The following is a 17245-nucleotide window of genomic DNA, read 5'->3' on the forward strand; positions in this document are numbered from 1 at the left end:
AGATAACGAACAGTATTCAAACTTAAAAGTCCATTAAACGATACAAAAGAAAAGTCGAGCAAACACGGACCTCTGAAACATTAGAGATGGCATCAGGTGCCATGGAGGAGTAAGAATCCCCTTGCTGGCCGGTCACTACCACCGTGTGCTCCTTGTCATAACCAGGAAATAATGGAAAAATCCGTCGTCAATTCATTGTATAAGTAATGGACTTACAATTGTTAGGAAAAACGTCAGTCAGCATTTGACTCAATGATGAATTGTATTTGCTGACAAGGTCATTGTATCGACCATAGATCTTGCAAAATGATGACTTTAAACGAGACGGAAGATATTCTTGTTTCATCAACTTGCTTGTCAATAATTTACCTCGTTTAGAAATTGTTCATACGTAGATCAAGCTCTTGGTCATCGAAGCAGCTGAGATCTATATATTCCGTATGCAGGTGATGAAGGTATATTGCTGCACAAAAAAGGGAATTTGACGATAGAAAAATTAAATTTATCACATTTATCATATAACTTGGTTGTTAGATAACCATTAACGTCTTTTTCAAATGAAATATTCAAGTATGAAACAAATGTGTCAGACTCTGTGGTATTTTTTATCTCAAGGTCACCAGGATATATCGTATCGACGAAATTACCATTGTTAATTGACAAATCTCCGTCGATATATCTAAATGTCGAGTTAAAGGCCACAGCAAGTGTTTTCTTCTTTTTGCACAAATTCTGTTTCGTATTAATATAAAAATACTTCCGCTTAATATTACGGAGCGCAATTGGTTACCATGGGAATTCCAATAGATTGTTGAAATACCTGGTCTCCAAAAACCACATAGATATTGTCAATCAGAAACTTAAGTATCTCTTTGATGTCAACTTCAGAGTACTTGGGTGTGCAATCAGAATATGTTTTAACAAAATAATTTTGCAAAAGACCAATGACCAGGTTAGTAAATTTACGAGTTCCATTTTTATATAAAAAGCAGATGTCAGTGACATCAAATAGCCCGGACTTTAGTTTATTGTGGGGAATGGTTATAAATAAAGTTGAACAGTCGTATGTTTTTAAGCTATTGATTTTGGTAAAATCTTGTGATTTCAAATTGTTCAAAAGTTATTTTGAACTTTGAGTTTTCACATCTGGTTCACAGCACTTCTTGAATATATTGTTGCACAGTACTCCTGAAGTTTTTCCTCAACTACTGTTAATATCTTAACCCTCTTGTACCCAAATGCAGTTAATACATCTGTAAAATTCTTATACTTTATCTAAGAGTTACTTTATATCATTTAAAAATATTTTTGCACTTTTTTGACATTTCTCTCTCCAAATAAGGGAAAAAATTGTTGTAGCATATACACCCCTACTAATGTTATTGTGATTTAAATTCAAGACACGTGGTTTAGGTTTACCTATTCAAAGGTTATAGGATAGAACCGGTTTTATAAATGAAGTTGGCAGTAAACAGGAAATTGCTATAGTCTGTTTCTTCTGAAAACACGTCCCATGTAAAATGTGTTTCCAGACCGCCTTGCTTAAAGACTTTCACGAATTTCAACAGTAATGGGTGGCTAAAGGGGGGGGGGGGATAAATAATAATTTTACATTTTATCATAGTTTACTGCAAAAATAACAGCTTACTAGCGACCGATACGCTGGTAAAAAAATGAGTAATATCATCTACACTGACAAACCTTTGTTTGCCTTATATGGCTATTGCTATTAATGCGCACAGAGGATCTTACCACCGTCGACACGAGCAACTGACCAATTGTTGATTGAATACGTTTACGCCAAATATGTGTTTACATGTTACTTTGAACACGTGGTTCAGGTCAATTTATGATCATCTCAATGGAGTGAAAAATAAAAAAAATGTGAACAAAATGCAAACATTAGAAACTATAAAAGATATATCACGGGTGATTTTAAGTTGTTGTTAACTAGAAAGCATAGGTTTAATAAAATGCATACGTTGTTAGTGTCAAGTTGAGAACAACAACACTTCAAGGGTAAGGAAAACGAGCAGCTTCTCGTATGCATTTAAATGGACAAAACATGTTTACATAACTAAACTCGTGTTCACGTGTGTTGGTCAGGAAATCCACCTGACAATTGTATTCACCGATAGTACAATAACGGAATTTATCAAGCGTAAAATTCCTGTAGTATTCGTAGTAACCCATAATGCAATTCTCATTTAGCTGATTTGTCGGTTAAAGTCACATTGGTGCCTCATTTGCTAATCTGACTCCAAAAATATAGTCCCGGTTCCCATGCCAATATTTGTCCAAAAAGAAATTTTAATTCATGACAGCAGAAAATTGTATCATAGAGAATACTTATACTTATACTTAGAAGACTTATAATTTAAACTTGGATGAATTCAAGAAATTTTGAAGTACATTCCTACAGAATGATATGATAGGGTTGTGAAAACTAAAATGCAACATAACTTTAATGTTTACTATGTCTCCACGTGCTAGTCACTTCCTAGCCACATTTCCGTGAATAATTTACCCTATCTCGCTGAAGTCTCGTAAACTCTCATCAGAACCACTGTCAGAGCTACTCTGAACTCATCGGGTTTTATAATTTGCTGAACACCGAAAAATAAAAGGTCCCGAACACATTAGTAGGGGTGATATACGCTACACCGGGATACCAGTACATATGTTGCAAATATGATACATAAATGTTTTTTACTTGTATTGATTTATTTTTGTTAAAAAATAAGACTAAAAATAATATATTCAGTGAAGTATAATGTTTATATGTTCAATATGCGAAGAATTTCATTTACTTGACGTGTAAAATTTGGCAAAAACACCAAAGATTGTAAAAAATATAAAATGTATAGAAATATATATTATAATTCATTTTTTAAAAGTTTAGGGGAAATAATATTTTGACTAGATTAGTTTGGCATTTATATGTGTAAATTTCTGTCTTTATTAAGACAAAGACTTCATCACATTTGAGAAATTTCACAAATGAAAGTCCATCATAACCACTGATCGAGTTTGCACCGCTGTCGTTTTTTCTCCCAGGTTGGCCAATGACTAACTTGAACTTTTCATATTATGTCAGCAGGCCTTTTGACTATATATTTTGGAGATTTAGGAAGATGTGGGGGAGAAACACATGGCTGTCGTATCTTAGTTTTAGGCTCAATTAGCACAGCTGCAATTTCGTCAATGAATTTGCATAATGTTGATGGTTTTTGTTGCAACAGGATACAGCCATACCATAGCCAACTGTTTACTGCAGAACCACAATTATGTGCCAAAAGATGTACGTGTACATATACTTTCAATAGATTTATCTTCACTTTCAGCACCATCTTTATCGGGTAGATACCCATCCCCCTAACTGTCCAAATCTAGTTTATCACAATCACTTTCATAATTATTCATCAATTTTGAAATGTCTCTTACATGTCTTCTTGGTCTTGTGCTTATGCTAACAGATATGAATAAAATTTATTACTTAGAACCTGGAGAAATTTCTTATTTAATTTATTTTTCATTTTTGGTTTTTTAATACCTTCCAAGAGTTGTCTTCCCCTTTTGGTAAATGAATGACCGTTGTAGCATATATGCTACATTGTTTTGTTTATGTTGAAATATATATTTAGAAGTTATGTGTAATTCATATTTAAGAACTTAATTTTTAATACAAAAATATCACATTTAATTTGAAAAACAAGTACATCTCGCCTGTAAAAGTGCACCTCCAGCAAGATATTTTCTTGGTATTTGTTAAACCTTGAATCCTCATGGAAGCTGACATTTTCAGAGGATCATATTTCACACCTGATGTAGAGCTAGCAATCAGTTCGAAACCAAGTCTTGGTTATGGCCATGTAGCAGATATGATACAGTGGGATTTTACTGTATTCAGTCTATTTTTATCCTTTTACACAGCTTAGAAAAATATGTAGCATATATGCTACGTAGGGTTCTAGAGGGTTAATAAAGAGTACTTAACGAAAGAGGCTTTGTTGAACATTTACTGTAACCCGCAATTTGTCTTTGTTTGTAAGGATTTTTATGAAGTTTCGGAATCAAATATATATAGGGTAGTTCAAATTCCTTTTGACTCTGTGGAATATTAAAAATATTTCAAACTGACATTTGATTTTGAAGAATTTCTTCTTTAGAAAGGGAATCTGACAAATTGTGGATTTTTGTCATAAATATGTGGACAAGATGATCATCATGATGTTTGATCAGAAAGAAATCTGTTTTAAACTCGTAGAATATCACTTTAAAAAATATAGTGCAGATATTATTTTTAAAATTTTATACATATTTTTAAAAAAGACTCGTGTTTTTCTTTTTGACTTGATTCCATATGAATTCCATATATCCATATTGATTCAATTCAAAGGATATGATCAAGGTTAAATTTTTGTAGAAAAGTCGGTCAAACGTCAAGGTAACGAGGTCAAAAATCATAACATCTGACAAACGGACAGATGCATGAGATTAAATGTCCCCTCGATTTCTGAAAGCGGCGAAACAAAAAGTGATGTCCAAAAATAAGTGAAAAGGTTATTTGTTGGAAATTTGCAGACATTTTTTTAAATAAGAAGGGTATTTTTGAAAATATTGAAAGTTAACTTGTTTGATATATTAATGTATTATTTTTGTAAACAGCAGATGAAGAAGAAACAGGTACTGCTGACACAAGAAAAGTCAATCAGAAAATCGTGACACCTGAAGGTAATAAAAATTTCCACTATATTGGCGGAAAAAAAACAACAAATTTTTTCTTAATTAATATGAATGTTGCACAGAGATTGAGTTAGAAAGTGTACACAAGTACTATATGACTTAAAATGAGATTTTAAAAAACTAAATGCTAAATATTTTAGCATTCTAAAGATATTAAGTAGAGGAGAGTGTGAGCCCATTTTATGCCCCTGGCTTAAGGTTTTTTTTTTGGACTAATGACATATTTTATTGATTGAAGACCACTTATCTACCCTGCAATAGAATTAGTATTTATTATAGGCTATGAGATACACAGAAGTGACAAGAAGGTCCGAAAATATGTCAATTTTCTTTTTTCTTTCTTAAAATATCATTTTAGATCAATTTTATAGGATATATCCTATCAGAAAATATGTAGTGAGGACAAGCTTGCCTATCTACATGTATTTTTGAATTATATTTCATACACTAGAATCAGATGCAACTTTTATATAAAAATCTCATATTGGCAATCTTGTGCTTTATATTTTCCGAAGTGAAATGTATTTCAAATTTGACAAAATTCCTTCAGAATTATTGACATGTCGGCCCATGTAAAAGATACTTCGGCTCAAGCAAAATTTGTTGATAGAATAAACTAATTGTGTGTCTGAATTGGCATTATTCGATAATTAATTTAATGTCTTTCTGACGATTATACATGTATATTTTCTTTCTAAATATCAGATAGGGAAAGGGGGGGGGGTATGATATCATTTTTTCCCTGTTTTCTATATGCATATGCATTTTTTACCGTGATGGGTAAATGCGCAAACGGATTTAAAAAAAAACCTATATGAATTTTCTTATTGTTAAAACCATTAATGAACTTGCTCGTAATTAACCCCCATCGTCTCTTGTATGACACACGTACATTTGAAACTCCAGAAAAAGCGCCGCAGATTTTTTTGTTTAGCAATGGACTGATTAAACACCTTAATTATGTCTTCTCATTCCTTAATTAGAGTTTATATGCTCGGAGAAGTTTCTTAATTTATAGTTAAAGTGGCACAGTGACGCACAAAGGGGAAAAATGACAAATGTAGAATTTTTGCATGACCTCTGTAAATTTTGTTCAATTCCTTAAAGTATTAGGTTTCAGAAAATTACAGGTTTCAGAACCAAAAAATTAAATGTTTATGGGGAAAAATAAAAGTAAAAATAATTTCTGTCTGCCCCAGAACGAAAATATTGCAAAATACCCTGGTACTTCTTCCTCCCTATTATACGCGTGCGCAGAAAAGTGTTGAATAAGTTTCCATAGTTACCATGGTCTCAGGTATCCACGAATGAATATAAGTAGACCAAAAAATTTGATGTAATCTTTTTAAAAAGTTGTTAGAACATATTTCTCACCTTTGCATGCTCCAGTTGAATTTTGTTTACAAGTTTGAGCTAAAAATAAGAGTAGCGTGACCTTGACATATTCGAAACAACGAAACGGTAGATACAACTTTTGTTTTTCCGTCACTTATATTGTGCAGTCAAATCTTGCAGTTTAATTGTCATATCTTCGCTATATACTCATAATTTTCGTAAGTCTTTCTCTGTATGCTACAGAATCTTAAAATTAAGATATGATTTTGACTCACTGTGCCGCTTTAAGAAAAATTGATTGTTTTTGTTTACTTTTTTTCCATAAATATATTTTATTTTTAAAAGTCACAAATCCAGGAATCGGATATATGTATATTTTTCAATGAAATTCGGTTTGGGCCAAGGTGTCTTTAAGATTAGCCGACCTGTCTTTAATCTTGGGCCGACCTGTCTGAGCCGAGGCGTCATTGGGCCGAGATGTCAATGGCCGGGGTGTCGTTGGACCGAGGTGTCTGACATTCCTGTGGTCTCCATGTATGCTTTCAATTGAATCAAAGGAGTATTCCAATTAGTATAGTAGCGTGGTCCCTTTTTTGTCCTTATTTTACAGAATATACATGAGGATATGGTATTATTTTTAGTTTCATTGTGTATAACAAAGTATTTCTAATTAACATTTGTACAATCATTATTAATAACTTAGAATATCAAGAAATACAAGCCGATTTTCAACACCTACTATACACACAAATTCCGGAACATTTTCTTTCGAACAGAGAACAGTTTCTCTATTATATACACATGGGCAGAGACATTTAAATTAGATATTGTATATAAGGGAAGATAACGATGAGTTGTAGCATGAGATAATAAATAAAAAACAATAAACAATTGGGAAAAATAATTTTCAATGACCTTGAATTCTATTTTGCATCATTTGTATTATTTTGGACTTTGGGTGGGTGGAAGTCTTTTTGTTAGTTCGTAATGTATTTTTTGTCGGTGTTTTGAAAATCCCGAATCACATTTTTTTTTAAATCTATCATTGTTGTATAAAATGTCAAGATATTTAAACCACTACGTCGGAGTATATCAACTTTCTTTATTTGATAGTTTAAGAAGCACAAGCAACCGCATAATAAATAACGGCAAATGCGCACAGGGAGTGCTGAGAAAAAAAATATACAAGAAACCTGAATTTGGTAAAGAAAAAGAGGGAAAAAAAACCCTTCTCCAACCTTGAAAAAAAAGAATTATGACGTCTTTGGTATTTTTCGCCTTTTTGTTTCTTTTTCGCAAGAAATTGATTAAATGTGTATTAATATACATCTACTCGTATATATTAATTCGTGTGCTGTTCCCAATGAACAGGAAACTTGGGATTGCGTGAATGGAAATTTAAATATGTCCCGAAAAAGTGTCCCAAAGTTAATATAAGTGATATTCATCGGAGTCTATAGAAAATCTTTTTTGAATTTTAAAAAAATGAAAGCAGGTGTCTGCATTTTTCACATATAAGCTACATGTGACGCTTCCTACAGAGAACACGCTTTCCGAATGTATTCACTAGTGGCGGCATGGAATCACGTGACATATTATCTATTCTTAGCATGTCAACAAGAGGTAAATCCTATCTAAATGTACTCACCAAACAGATCAAAATCATGATACTTTTATTTAGAAAATATAGAGCGCAGGGTTGTCAACAAAGATATTTACCAGAGATAATGGCTTATTGAGACTTTTTCTTTAGTGCTAGTTTTAAAACATGCCACAATTTAAGTTCTTAACTACAAACTATCACATTTTTAACTACATGTATGTTCTGATTTTAACAAAATTAAAGGATCAGATTCAGTGATTAATGCACGTATATTTTGTTATTTCAGGTTTTCAGACCATTAGCATTAATATATTTTTGTTATTTACAGATCAAGGGCTTACAGATACTCATAGCACAAATAAAGGAAATCAAAAACCCAAAGGTAATTACTTTTTATATTTTACTTGTGCAAATGGACATTTTTGTTTGAGAATACGAAAAATTATGCATCTTTTGCATTACTTTTCAATACAAACTGATACAATCTAATTAAGAACTTGTGTTAAATATAAGTTTCATTCACAATTGATATATAAAGGATTTTTTTTTATTTGAAAATGTTAACTTAAATTAAGTAAATTTAACTTATATAACGTATATTTAAATGGTTTACATTTAGAGACACAAACGAAGGATTTTTCTCAATTGTAGTAAACTGTTACAAATAAAGACTTTTAAGGGCAATCGGACGGTTATATATGAAAATCATTATTGTTAATGATGTACATATGCATATTTCACAAAGTTAAATAGTATTTTTTGTAGAAACGTTTAGTGTTTCTTTTAAATTACAGAAGTAAAGAAGAAAAATAATACTCAAGGTATACTGTAGTATATATCAAGAGTAAAGCGGCACCACTAAATTTATTCCCCCCCAAAATACCCTAGGAAAATATTTTTTTTAATATAATGACTAAGTACATAATGTCTAGTAACAGCTGTTTTGGATTTTTTTTCCAAATGATGACTTTCTCTTCAAAACGCACATTCATTTAACTAAAAGTGAATTCAAAAAGTGTTTCCGGTTACGAGTTGATTGGTAAAGAAACAATCGTCATACCTATGAAAATAAGTACAGTTTGCCTCTAGGATAAAAGATTATAGGCTGTAACAATCTTTCATCTACAAATACGAGGGTTGTTCGAAAATTTCGTGGACAACGTTCATATCTTCTTTAAGAAGGACATGGAGATAACGAACAGTATTCAACCTCAAATTCCATAAAACAATACGAAATAAGAGCAGAGCAAAACGGACCCCCGAAATATCAGAGGTGGGATCAGATGCCATGGATGAGTGAGCATCCCCTGTCGTCCAGTCTCACCCGCCGTGTGCTCCTTGTCATAACCAGGAAATAACGGGAAAATCCGTCCTCAAATCAGTGTATAAATAATGGACTAACATTTGGTATGAAAAACGTCAGTCAGCATTTGACTCAATGATAAACTGTTTTTGCTGACAAGGTCATTGTATCGACCAAAGAACTTCCGAAATGATGACTTTAAACAAGACTGCTGTAATTCTTGTTTCATCAACTTGCTTGTCAATAACCCACCTCGTTTTAGAAATTGTTCATACGTAGAGCATGCTCTTGCTTATCGAATCAACTGAGATATATATACTACGTATGCAGGCGACGAAGGTATATTGCTACATAAGTTAGGGAAATTGACGATAGAAAAGTTAAAGTCATCACGTTTATCATATAGTTTGATTGTTAGATTACCATTAGTGTCTTTTTCAATTAAAATATCAAAGTATGAAACAGTAGTGTCGGACTCTGTGGTAACTTTTATCTCAAGCTCACCAGGATATATCGTATCGACGTAGGAATGGAAATTACCATTATTAATTGACAATACGTCGTCGATATATCTAAATGTCGAGTTAAAGGTTACAGCAAGTGTTTTCTTCTTTTCACGCATAAGATTTTGCATAAATTCTGCTTGATATGAATACTTGTATAAAAGTAAGTGTAATTGACGTCATATATTCTCCGAATTTGGTAAAAATATTTTACAATAAATCCATTTGATTTGTATCAATTTTTTCCAAAATATTACGAATTAATAAAAACTTAACCAGATTATAAAAATGCAAAAAACGGATTGCAGAGCAGGTTACAAACAATACACTATATAATGCATGCATGCATATTTTCTGTAAATGGAGCAAAAACGAAAAACAATCTAACAATTCAAATTCAGAATTGTTGCATCGCTAAGTATACAAAATTATGGCTTTATATGTTGTTTGTTGAAAAGAAATTAACTTAAGAAGATCGGTAGTCCTCATTGAAAAAGACAAAACGATGACGTTTTAGAACGCCGTAGAGAAAAAAAAAACGATTCAAATTTATGTTTTACTCACGAGAAACCCTGAATATACTCTAAAATTGTTTGAGGAATCAAGAAAATTTGTCTTAAGCGATTTGCGCATGTATGTACAAATAGTACAGACAGTATTTGAGTGACAGAGACCCTGTATTGACTAGGATAATCCGTGAAGCTACGGTTTCACTGTAAAAAACTTTAAATAGTTAGAACGTCAAAAAAGACATAGTTGCTTCACAGTTGCGTGTCCTGTGAAAGCAGAGTTAAGTAATAAATTGAAACCTTAAAAACGGTTAGTTAAGTAATAATAGAAATTGAAACCTTAAAAACGGAAATTATACAAGGAGAGCAATTCTTTGAAAAATGAATGTCAGATATTAAAGAAGGATTTAATGAGTGGGCATTGGATTAAACTGTGAAATATATTTGAATAGTATTTTTTAGAAAATCTTGACGCTATGTATTGACGTTATATTGCCGTTAAGGGTGCTAGCTCCACGGGTACAGACATGTTGATTTTAAGATTAAGAAAATTGATTCTGTTAAAACGAATGGAATGAAACTTTACAAATCAGCAAAAGAAATATTTATACACATTAATAATGTCATTTTAAATTTCTTGTGAGTAATATAACGAAGATTGACATCGTCCACGAATATTTTGAACAACATTCGTATATGAATGAAGTAGTTGAAATTGTAAAGACATTCCAAATTGGTAAACCTGAAGAAATGATAAAATATTTGTTATTTCAACTTTATCTTCCGAAATTTTATATATACCAAAGCACAAGAAAAAAAATCCTCAGACCAGTTTAACGGTTTATGTTTTTCTGTAAATTACAGATCAAGGGGACACAGGTAATTTCACCACGAATAAAAAACAGCAGAAAATAGAAAAACCTAAACGTAATGATACAAGAATTACTATTTCCACGATACTTGCGAAAAGGGCATATTTGTTAATATATATGTTTATGAAAATCATGCACCTTTTCGAATTATCTTTCAATATCATTTCAATATAATTCTGATACAACATAATCAAGAATGTGTTTTCAATGTAACTCCCCTTGAAAATTGATTTTAAAAGAATTTTTTCTATTAAAGAATAAAGCTAACAAAAAAATAAATTTGAGTTATTCATATTTAATTCAGTCACATGTATAAACAAATAAGAAGGATTTGTTCAAATTGTAATTCCAAAGAAAGAAATAAAACCTACAGACTCAAAAGCAGGGGACTTTAAGGGCAATCAGAAGGTATTATATAAAATTCATTATTGTTAATGATAATAATATACATAAGCCATTGTATATACAGTGGACCCTCATTTATCCGGACGCTTTGGTTCCCAGTCAATTTGTCCGGATATGTGAAGCGTCCGGATATCTGAACTACCAGTTAAACAAGACAAATAAGAATTTTAAAATTCCGTTCCAATGAAAAGGCGTCCGGATACTGAAGCATCCGGATATCTGGCGTCCGGATATCTGAAGGTCCACTGTACACAAAAATTAAATAGAGTTTATTATTAAAACATGTAGATTTTCTTTTTAGTAACAGACTTAAAAGATTCACTTAATGAGTTTTCCCTCAAAGTATCCTAGAAAGAAAATGTCTTATACCCCTTCTTGAAAAGTGAGAGGGTAAACTGTATTCGGTAGGTCCGTCCGTCTGTCCATCTAGCCTGTACGTCCGACCGTCTGTCTGTTACGCTTTTGGGTACCCATCTCTTATCTGCAACTCCTATTTTATACTATTGAGTAAAATTTTATGAAACTTTCACAGAATATTTATTACATGTTTCCATTGAGCACATCATATTTTACCTTTTGATCCGATACATAATTTGGGTTTCCCGGCCTCAGTAAAAAGTTGACTTTGCCATTACAACCAAATGGAAGGCGGGTTTTATCATTTAGTGAACTCATTGCTCACTATACCTCTAGTTTTAAATATTATGAAGTAAGATACATAATGTCTAATAATAGGTGTTTTTAGAAATTGATGAATTCTGCAAAACGCACATTTTTTCCCAATGTGACTGAAAAAATATTTGAGGTTACATGTTGTACGATAAAGAAACAATCGTCATACTTATGAAAATAAGCACAGTATGTCTCTAGGATAAACGATTATAGGCTGTGGCTTTTTTTTCTAAAAATATTAATATCCTAGTTGAAATTGATAAAATCAGTTTAATATCGATGCATTTATGTTGTTAACTTCAGATCAAGAAATCGCGGGTACTGCTGGCGCAGTCCAACTAGATAAACCTGAAGGTAATGATAACTTATTTGCAATCTCCTCTTTTTACTTGTAATATTTAATATTTGTCAATGCACAAGAAAAAATATTTTCAGACCATTAAATGTTAATATTTTTTTGTAAATAACAGATCATGGGGACACAGGTACTCCCAGCACAAATAAAGAAAATCAGACAATAGAAAAACCTAAAGGTAATGATACAAGTATAACTATTTCTACTGTACTTGCGGAAAAGGTCATATTTGTTTGTGCATAAAATAAAATTATGCATCCTCTACCCCGATGTAACATAATTAAGGAATCAAAAATGTAAAGTGTATTTTCAAGGGAGCGTCCATTCAAAATTGATAAATAAATAAATCTATATGAAATGAATTTATTTGATAAAAGAAGAAAACTTACAATTAATAAATTTTAGTTATATATATTAAATTCAATTACCCTAATTGTAGTTACAAAGAAAGAAAAAGAAGCTAAAGACTCAAAAGCAGAGAACTCTAAAGAGCAATCGGAAGGTAATATATAAAAGTCATTATTGTTAATGATGTACACATGAATATTCAACAATGATTGAATGGGGCTTATTGTTAATACATTTAGTGTTTCTTTTAAACACTTTTTACAGAACAAAAGGAGAAAATTAACATTCAAGGTATATTGAAGTATAATACAAGCGTAGAGCAGGCACTATTAAATTCGTTTTCCAACAAAATATAGCAGAAAGATATTTGTTTACAATATTTTGAAAACAGATGCATAATGTCTAATAACAGGTGATTTTTAAGAATTAATGAATTCTTCAAAGACACATTTATCTATCAAGTTAACTGAAAAAAATTGTTTCCTGTTACTTGTTTGCGCGATCAAAAAACAATCGTCATTCCCATGATAAAAGGCATAGTTTATCTTCAGGATAAAAGATAATAGGCTGTAACAATCTTTCTTCTACAGATATATGAATGTCGTACAAGTTTAATATCGATGTATTTCTGTCGTAAATTGTAAATTGCAGATCAGGAAAATACAGGTGCTAGTGGCGCACAAAAAGTCCAAATAGGTAAACCTAAAGGTTATGATAAGTTTTTAATATCCCCCCTATCTTCGGAAACTTTATATTTGTCAAAGCACAAGAAATAAAGATCCTCTGACCATTGAACTTTAATGTATTTTTGTAAATAACAGATCATGGGGACTCGGGTACTCCCACAAATAAAGAAAATCAGAAAATAGAAAAACCTAAAGGTAATAATACAAGAATTACTATTTCTACTGTACTATTGGAAAAAGTCATATTTGTTTGTGCATACGAAAAACTATGCATCCACTAGTATTACCTTTCAAAACAAACCCGAAATATAACATACACTACTCATGAGAATGTGTTCCCTATCACTTCTAGTTAATACTACTGAATAAATTATATATTAAATGGAAGAAGTAAAATGATATAAAAGGGGCCTGGACACAGATTTAACTGATTTTTAAAACCATTGTTAATGTTTACAATTCCTACCTAAGGCATCATCTATTGATTAACAAAAATTTGAACATCATTTATTGAATAACAAACAAGATACAGAACTTTAAGTTCTTCATAATGTAAACAAGGCTCGTGCCTTGTTTTTGTTTACACATAGAAAATATCATATCTATAACAAAACGAACATTTATTAATTAACCTGTGTAAACAAGAACATTATAGTAGTCTTGTTAACATAAGAAAGGTTTGGAGCTCTAAATCTGTCTTATGTCTGGACAACTGGCGTTCGATTTTAGATGATCGTTAGAAAGACCCTAGTAAAATATATTTGTAAAAAAGGAAAAAAAAGTTTTGAAATTTTAGCTGAAACTGTGTCCATGCCCCTTTAAATTGATTTTTGGAAGTTGTATCAAATTTAGTTACACATAAATTCAAAAGCAAAGGATTTGTTTTAATTGTAGTTCCAAATTTAAAGAAAGAAAGAAATCAAAGGGACTGTAAAACGCAGCAGTCAGAAGAGGAGTTAGAAGGTGAATTTGAAAGTAATGAGTGTGAATCAAACACATAGCAGTCATTGACGGTACTTATGTATGCTGCACATATCTTAAATTGGTTTTTTGCTTTAAAATATATAACTTTTAGAATAAAAATAAAAAGTGAACTGCATGAAAAGTCAATGTAAAAACAATTTTACTCTCAATTTAAACAATTGAAGTAAATGACAAGTGTAAAAGTAAAGTGACATTCAAGGTAAATCTAAAAACGAGAGTAGAGTTGGCATCCCAAACATCTCGCTGTCTGTCTGTCTGTTTGTCCCTAAAAACATACCATTATCCTTGCCTATAACTTTTGGGTAGTTCGAGCTATGGTTTTTATTAGCTCACCTGAGCCAAAGGCTCAAGTGAGCTTTTCTGATCACATTTTGTCCGGCGTCCGTCCGTCCGTCCGTCTGTCTGTCTGTCTGTAAACTTTTCATATTTTCGACTTCTTCTCAAGAACTGCTTGGCCAATTTCAACCAAACTTGCCACAAAGCATTCTTGGGAAAAGGGGATTCAGGTTTGTTCAGATAAAGAGCCACGCCCTCATTCAAGGGGAGATAATTGAGAATTAGTGAAAATTTGATGGTATGTTTTAAAAATCTTCTTTTCAAGAACCACTGTGCCAGGAAAGATGAAACTTATGGGGAAACATCCTCAGGTAGTGTAGATTTAAGTTTGTTCAAATCATGACCCCTGGGGGGAGGGCGGGGCCACAATGGCCGACCAAAGTTTTATATATAGAACTATATAGGAAAATTCTTTAAAAATCTTCTTCTCAAGAACAGCAAAGCCATAATTGCTCATATTTATATGGAAAAATCCTCAGGTAGTATAGATTCAAGTTTGTTTAAATCATGACCCTCAGGGGCAGGGCGGTGCCATATTGACCGACCAAAGTTTTATAGAGAAATTATATAGGAAAATCCTTAAAAAATCTTCTTCTCAAGAAACAGCAAAGCCATAATTGCTAATATTTATATGGAAACATCCCCAGGTAGTGTAGATTCAAGTTTGTTCAAATCATGACCCCCGGGGGTAGGGCGGGCCACAATGGCCGACCAAAGTTTTATATAGAAATATATAGGAACAGTCTTTAAAAATCTTCTTCTCAAGAACAGCAAAGCTATAATTGCTCATATTTATATGGAAGCATCCCCAGGTACATGTAGTGTAGATACAAGTTTTTTCAAAACATGACCCTCAGGGGTAGGGCGGGGCCACAATGGCCGACCAAAGTTTTATATAGAAATTATTTATATGGAAGCATTCTCAGGTAGTGTAGACTCAAGTTTGTTCAAATCATGACCCCTGGGGGTAGGACGGGGCCAAACTTTTGGATTTAAACTTTTCAATAGTAAACCAATTACTACTTTTTCTTAGCCACACCGCTCGAATGAGCGATATGGCCCATGGGCCTCTTGTATTTCATAGGTGTATTTCTTTTGACAAGTCTTCTTTGGTGGCTGCAAATTTAACCTCTTGACCTTGACTTTGGGTTTTGACCTACTTTGACATAATAACTATCACACTTCTACTGGCCATCACTATTAAACGGTTACTGCAAGGACCTTCATTCCGCTCACGTGTATTTTGTGTAAAAAGAACTTTCATTGGATTCCATCTGATCATCTTTGATTTTTTTTAACTTATCGTTAAATTTTTTAACGGAGAAGGCTAGGGTTTTCGTGCTTCACATATGTAATCCTTGTGACAAACTCTGACAAGAATACCAAAAAATGTGACCCTTCGACCTAATCCTTTGAGGTTGACCTACGTTTAAAAACTTTTACTTTAACTTTGGCCATGAGAAGAAGCTATGGTTTGCATATACATTTTGCCCAGTAATTTTCTAAAAAAAAAAATGAAACTAGTGTAAAAGTTGAAAACTCATGCTTTTAAATAATTGAAATTCAGTGCAAAAAATCATTCAAGTTATTTTTCTCACATGTGTTTTTACATGCTAATTATGACGTCATAAACATGTTGATCTTCCCGTATTTTCTTAAAAAGTTGCAGAAGACACCAAGTTTCAATGGGATTTTCTTTCAGATAACATTGTCCAATGGCATAGACCACAAAGATCTTTATTGATTGATTGTATACTGTTTAACGTCCCTCTCAAAATATTTCACTGATATGGAGACGTCGCTATTGCCGGTGAAGGGCTGCGAATTTAGGCCTACGCTCGGCACTTACGGCCTTTGAGCAGGGAGGGATCTTTATCGTGCCACACCTGCTGTGACACTGGGCCTCGGTTAATACGGTCTCTTCGGAAGGACCGCCCTATTTAGTCGCCTTTTACGACAAGCAAGGGGGTACTGAGGATCTATTCTAACCCGGATTCCCACTGGGCACGAAGATCTTTAGATATGTGATTTGTTATTGAATTATGCACAAAATATAAAAAAAATTAACGTGAGCGACGGCTTTGGATACTGTTTTCTAAGGGAAAATCACCCTTGAAATGTGGCATTTTGGGGCTTTTTCTGTTGAAAATAGAGAAATGCTTCACATAAATGACGTCATATTTGCAGAATGGTAATCTTTCATGTTATATTCTTTCCTGATTTATCAGAGTCATTTATTTAACTAATATTTAAGCCAGTTTCAAAACTTTTTGATGTCATTACATTTTTAGGGCGCAATAAAGCTAAACCATACCTTCTTCTTTCTGAGCGGTTAGAGGAAAGGCTATCATACTTCAAGTATGTAATTTTTCTAAGAAGAACTTCTTCAGAAATCAACAACTTTGACCTTTTGATCTTGACGTAAGAGTTTGGCTCACCTATTCTTAAGAAACTTTGAAGAAGCTTTGAACCATAATTTTTAAAAGGTGGTGCTAGGGCTTTTATATTTCAAAATTGTATTTCTTGTGACAATATATTTGAGTTGCATTTGAGATATTTAATCATCGCTATGTTGCAATACGTGGGCA

At 32.5% G+C, this 17245-nt stretch overlaps 1 protein-coding gene across 1 annotated transcript in view; it reads left to right on the top strand.

The window, feature by feature from the left end:
* The window catches only part of LOC134236528 (uncharacterized), a 31527-nt gene extending 17189 nt beyond the window's left edge, over positions 1-14338 (top strand). Inside the window, exons 10-16 of the mRNA XM_062718703.1 lie at positions 4669-4734; positions 8013-8066; positions 12252-12302; positions 12419-12481; positions 12743-12805; positions 13473-13532; positions 14232-14338. Of these exons, the coding sequence (XP_062574687.1) occupies positions 4669-4734; positions 8013-8066; positions 12252-12302; positions 12419-12481; positions 12743-12805; positions 13473-13532; positions 14232-14338 (464 nt within the window). The remainder of the gene's footprint in view (positions 1-4668; positions 4735-8012; positions 8067-12251; positions 12303-12418; positions 12482-12742; positions 12806-13472; positions 13533-14231) is intronic.
* The last annotated feature ends 2907 nt before the right edge of the window (positions 14339-17245 follow it).

Source organism: Saccostrea cucullata, unplaced genomic scaffold, assembly GCF_032062105.1.
Source record: "Saccostrea cucullata isolate Sc308-1 unplaced genomic scaffold, CSIRO_AGI_Scuc_v1 ctg340, whole genome shotgun sequence".
Taxonomy (NCBI): domain Eukaryota; kingdom Metazoa; phylum Mollusca; class Bivalvia; order Ostreida; family Ostreidae; genus Saccostrea; species Saccostrea cuccullata.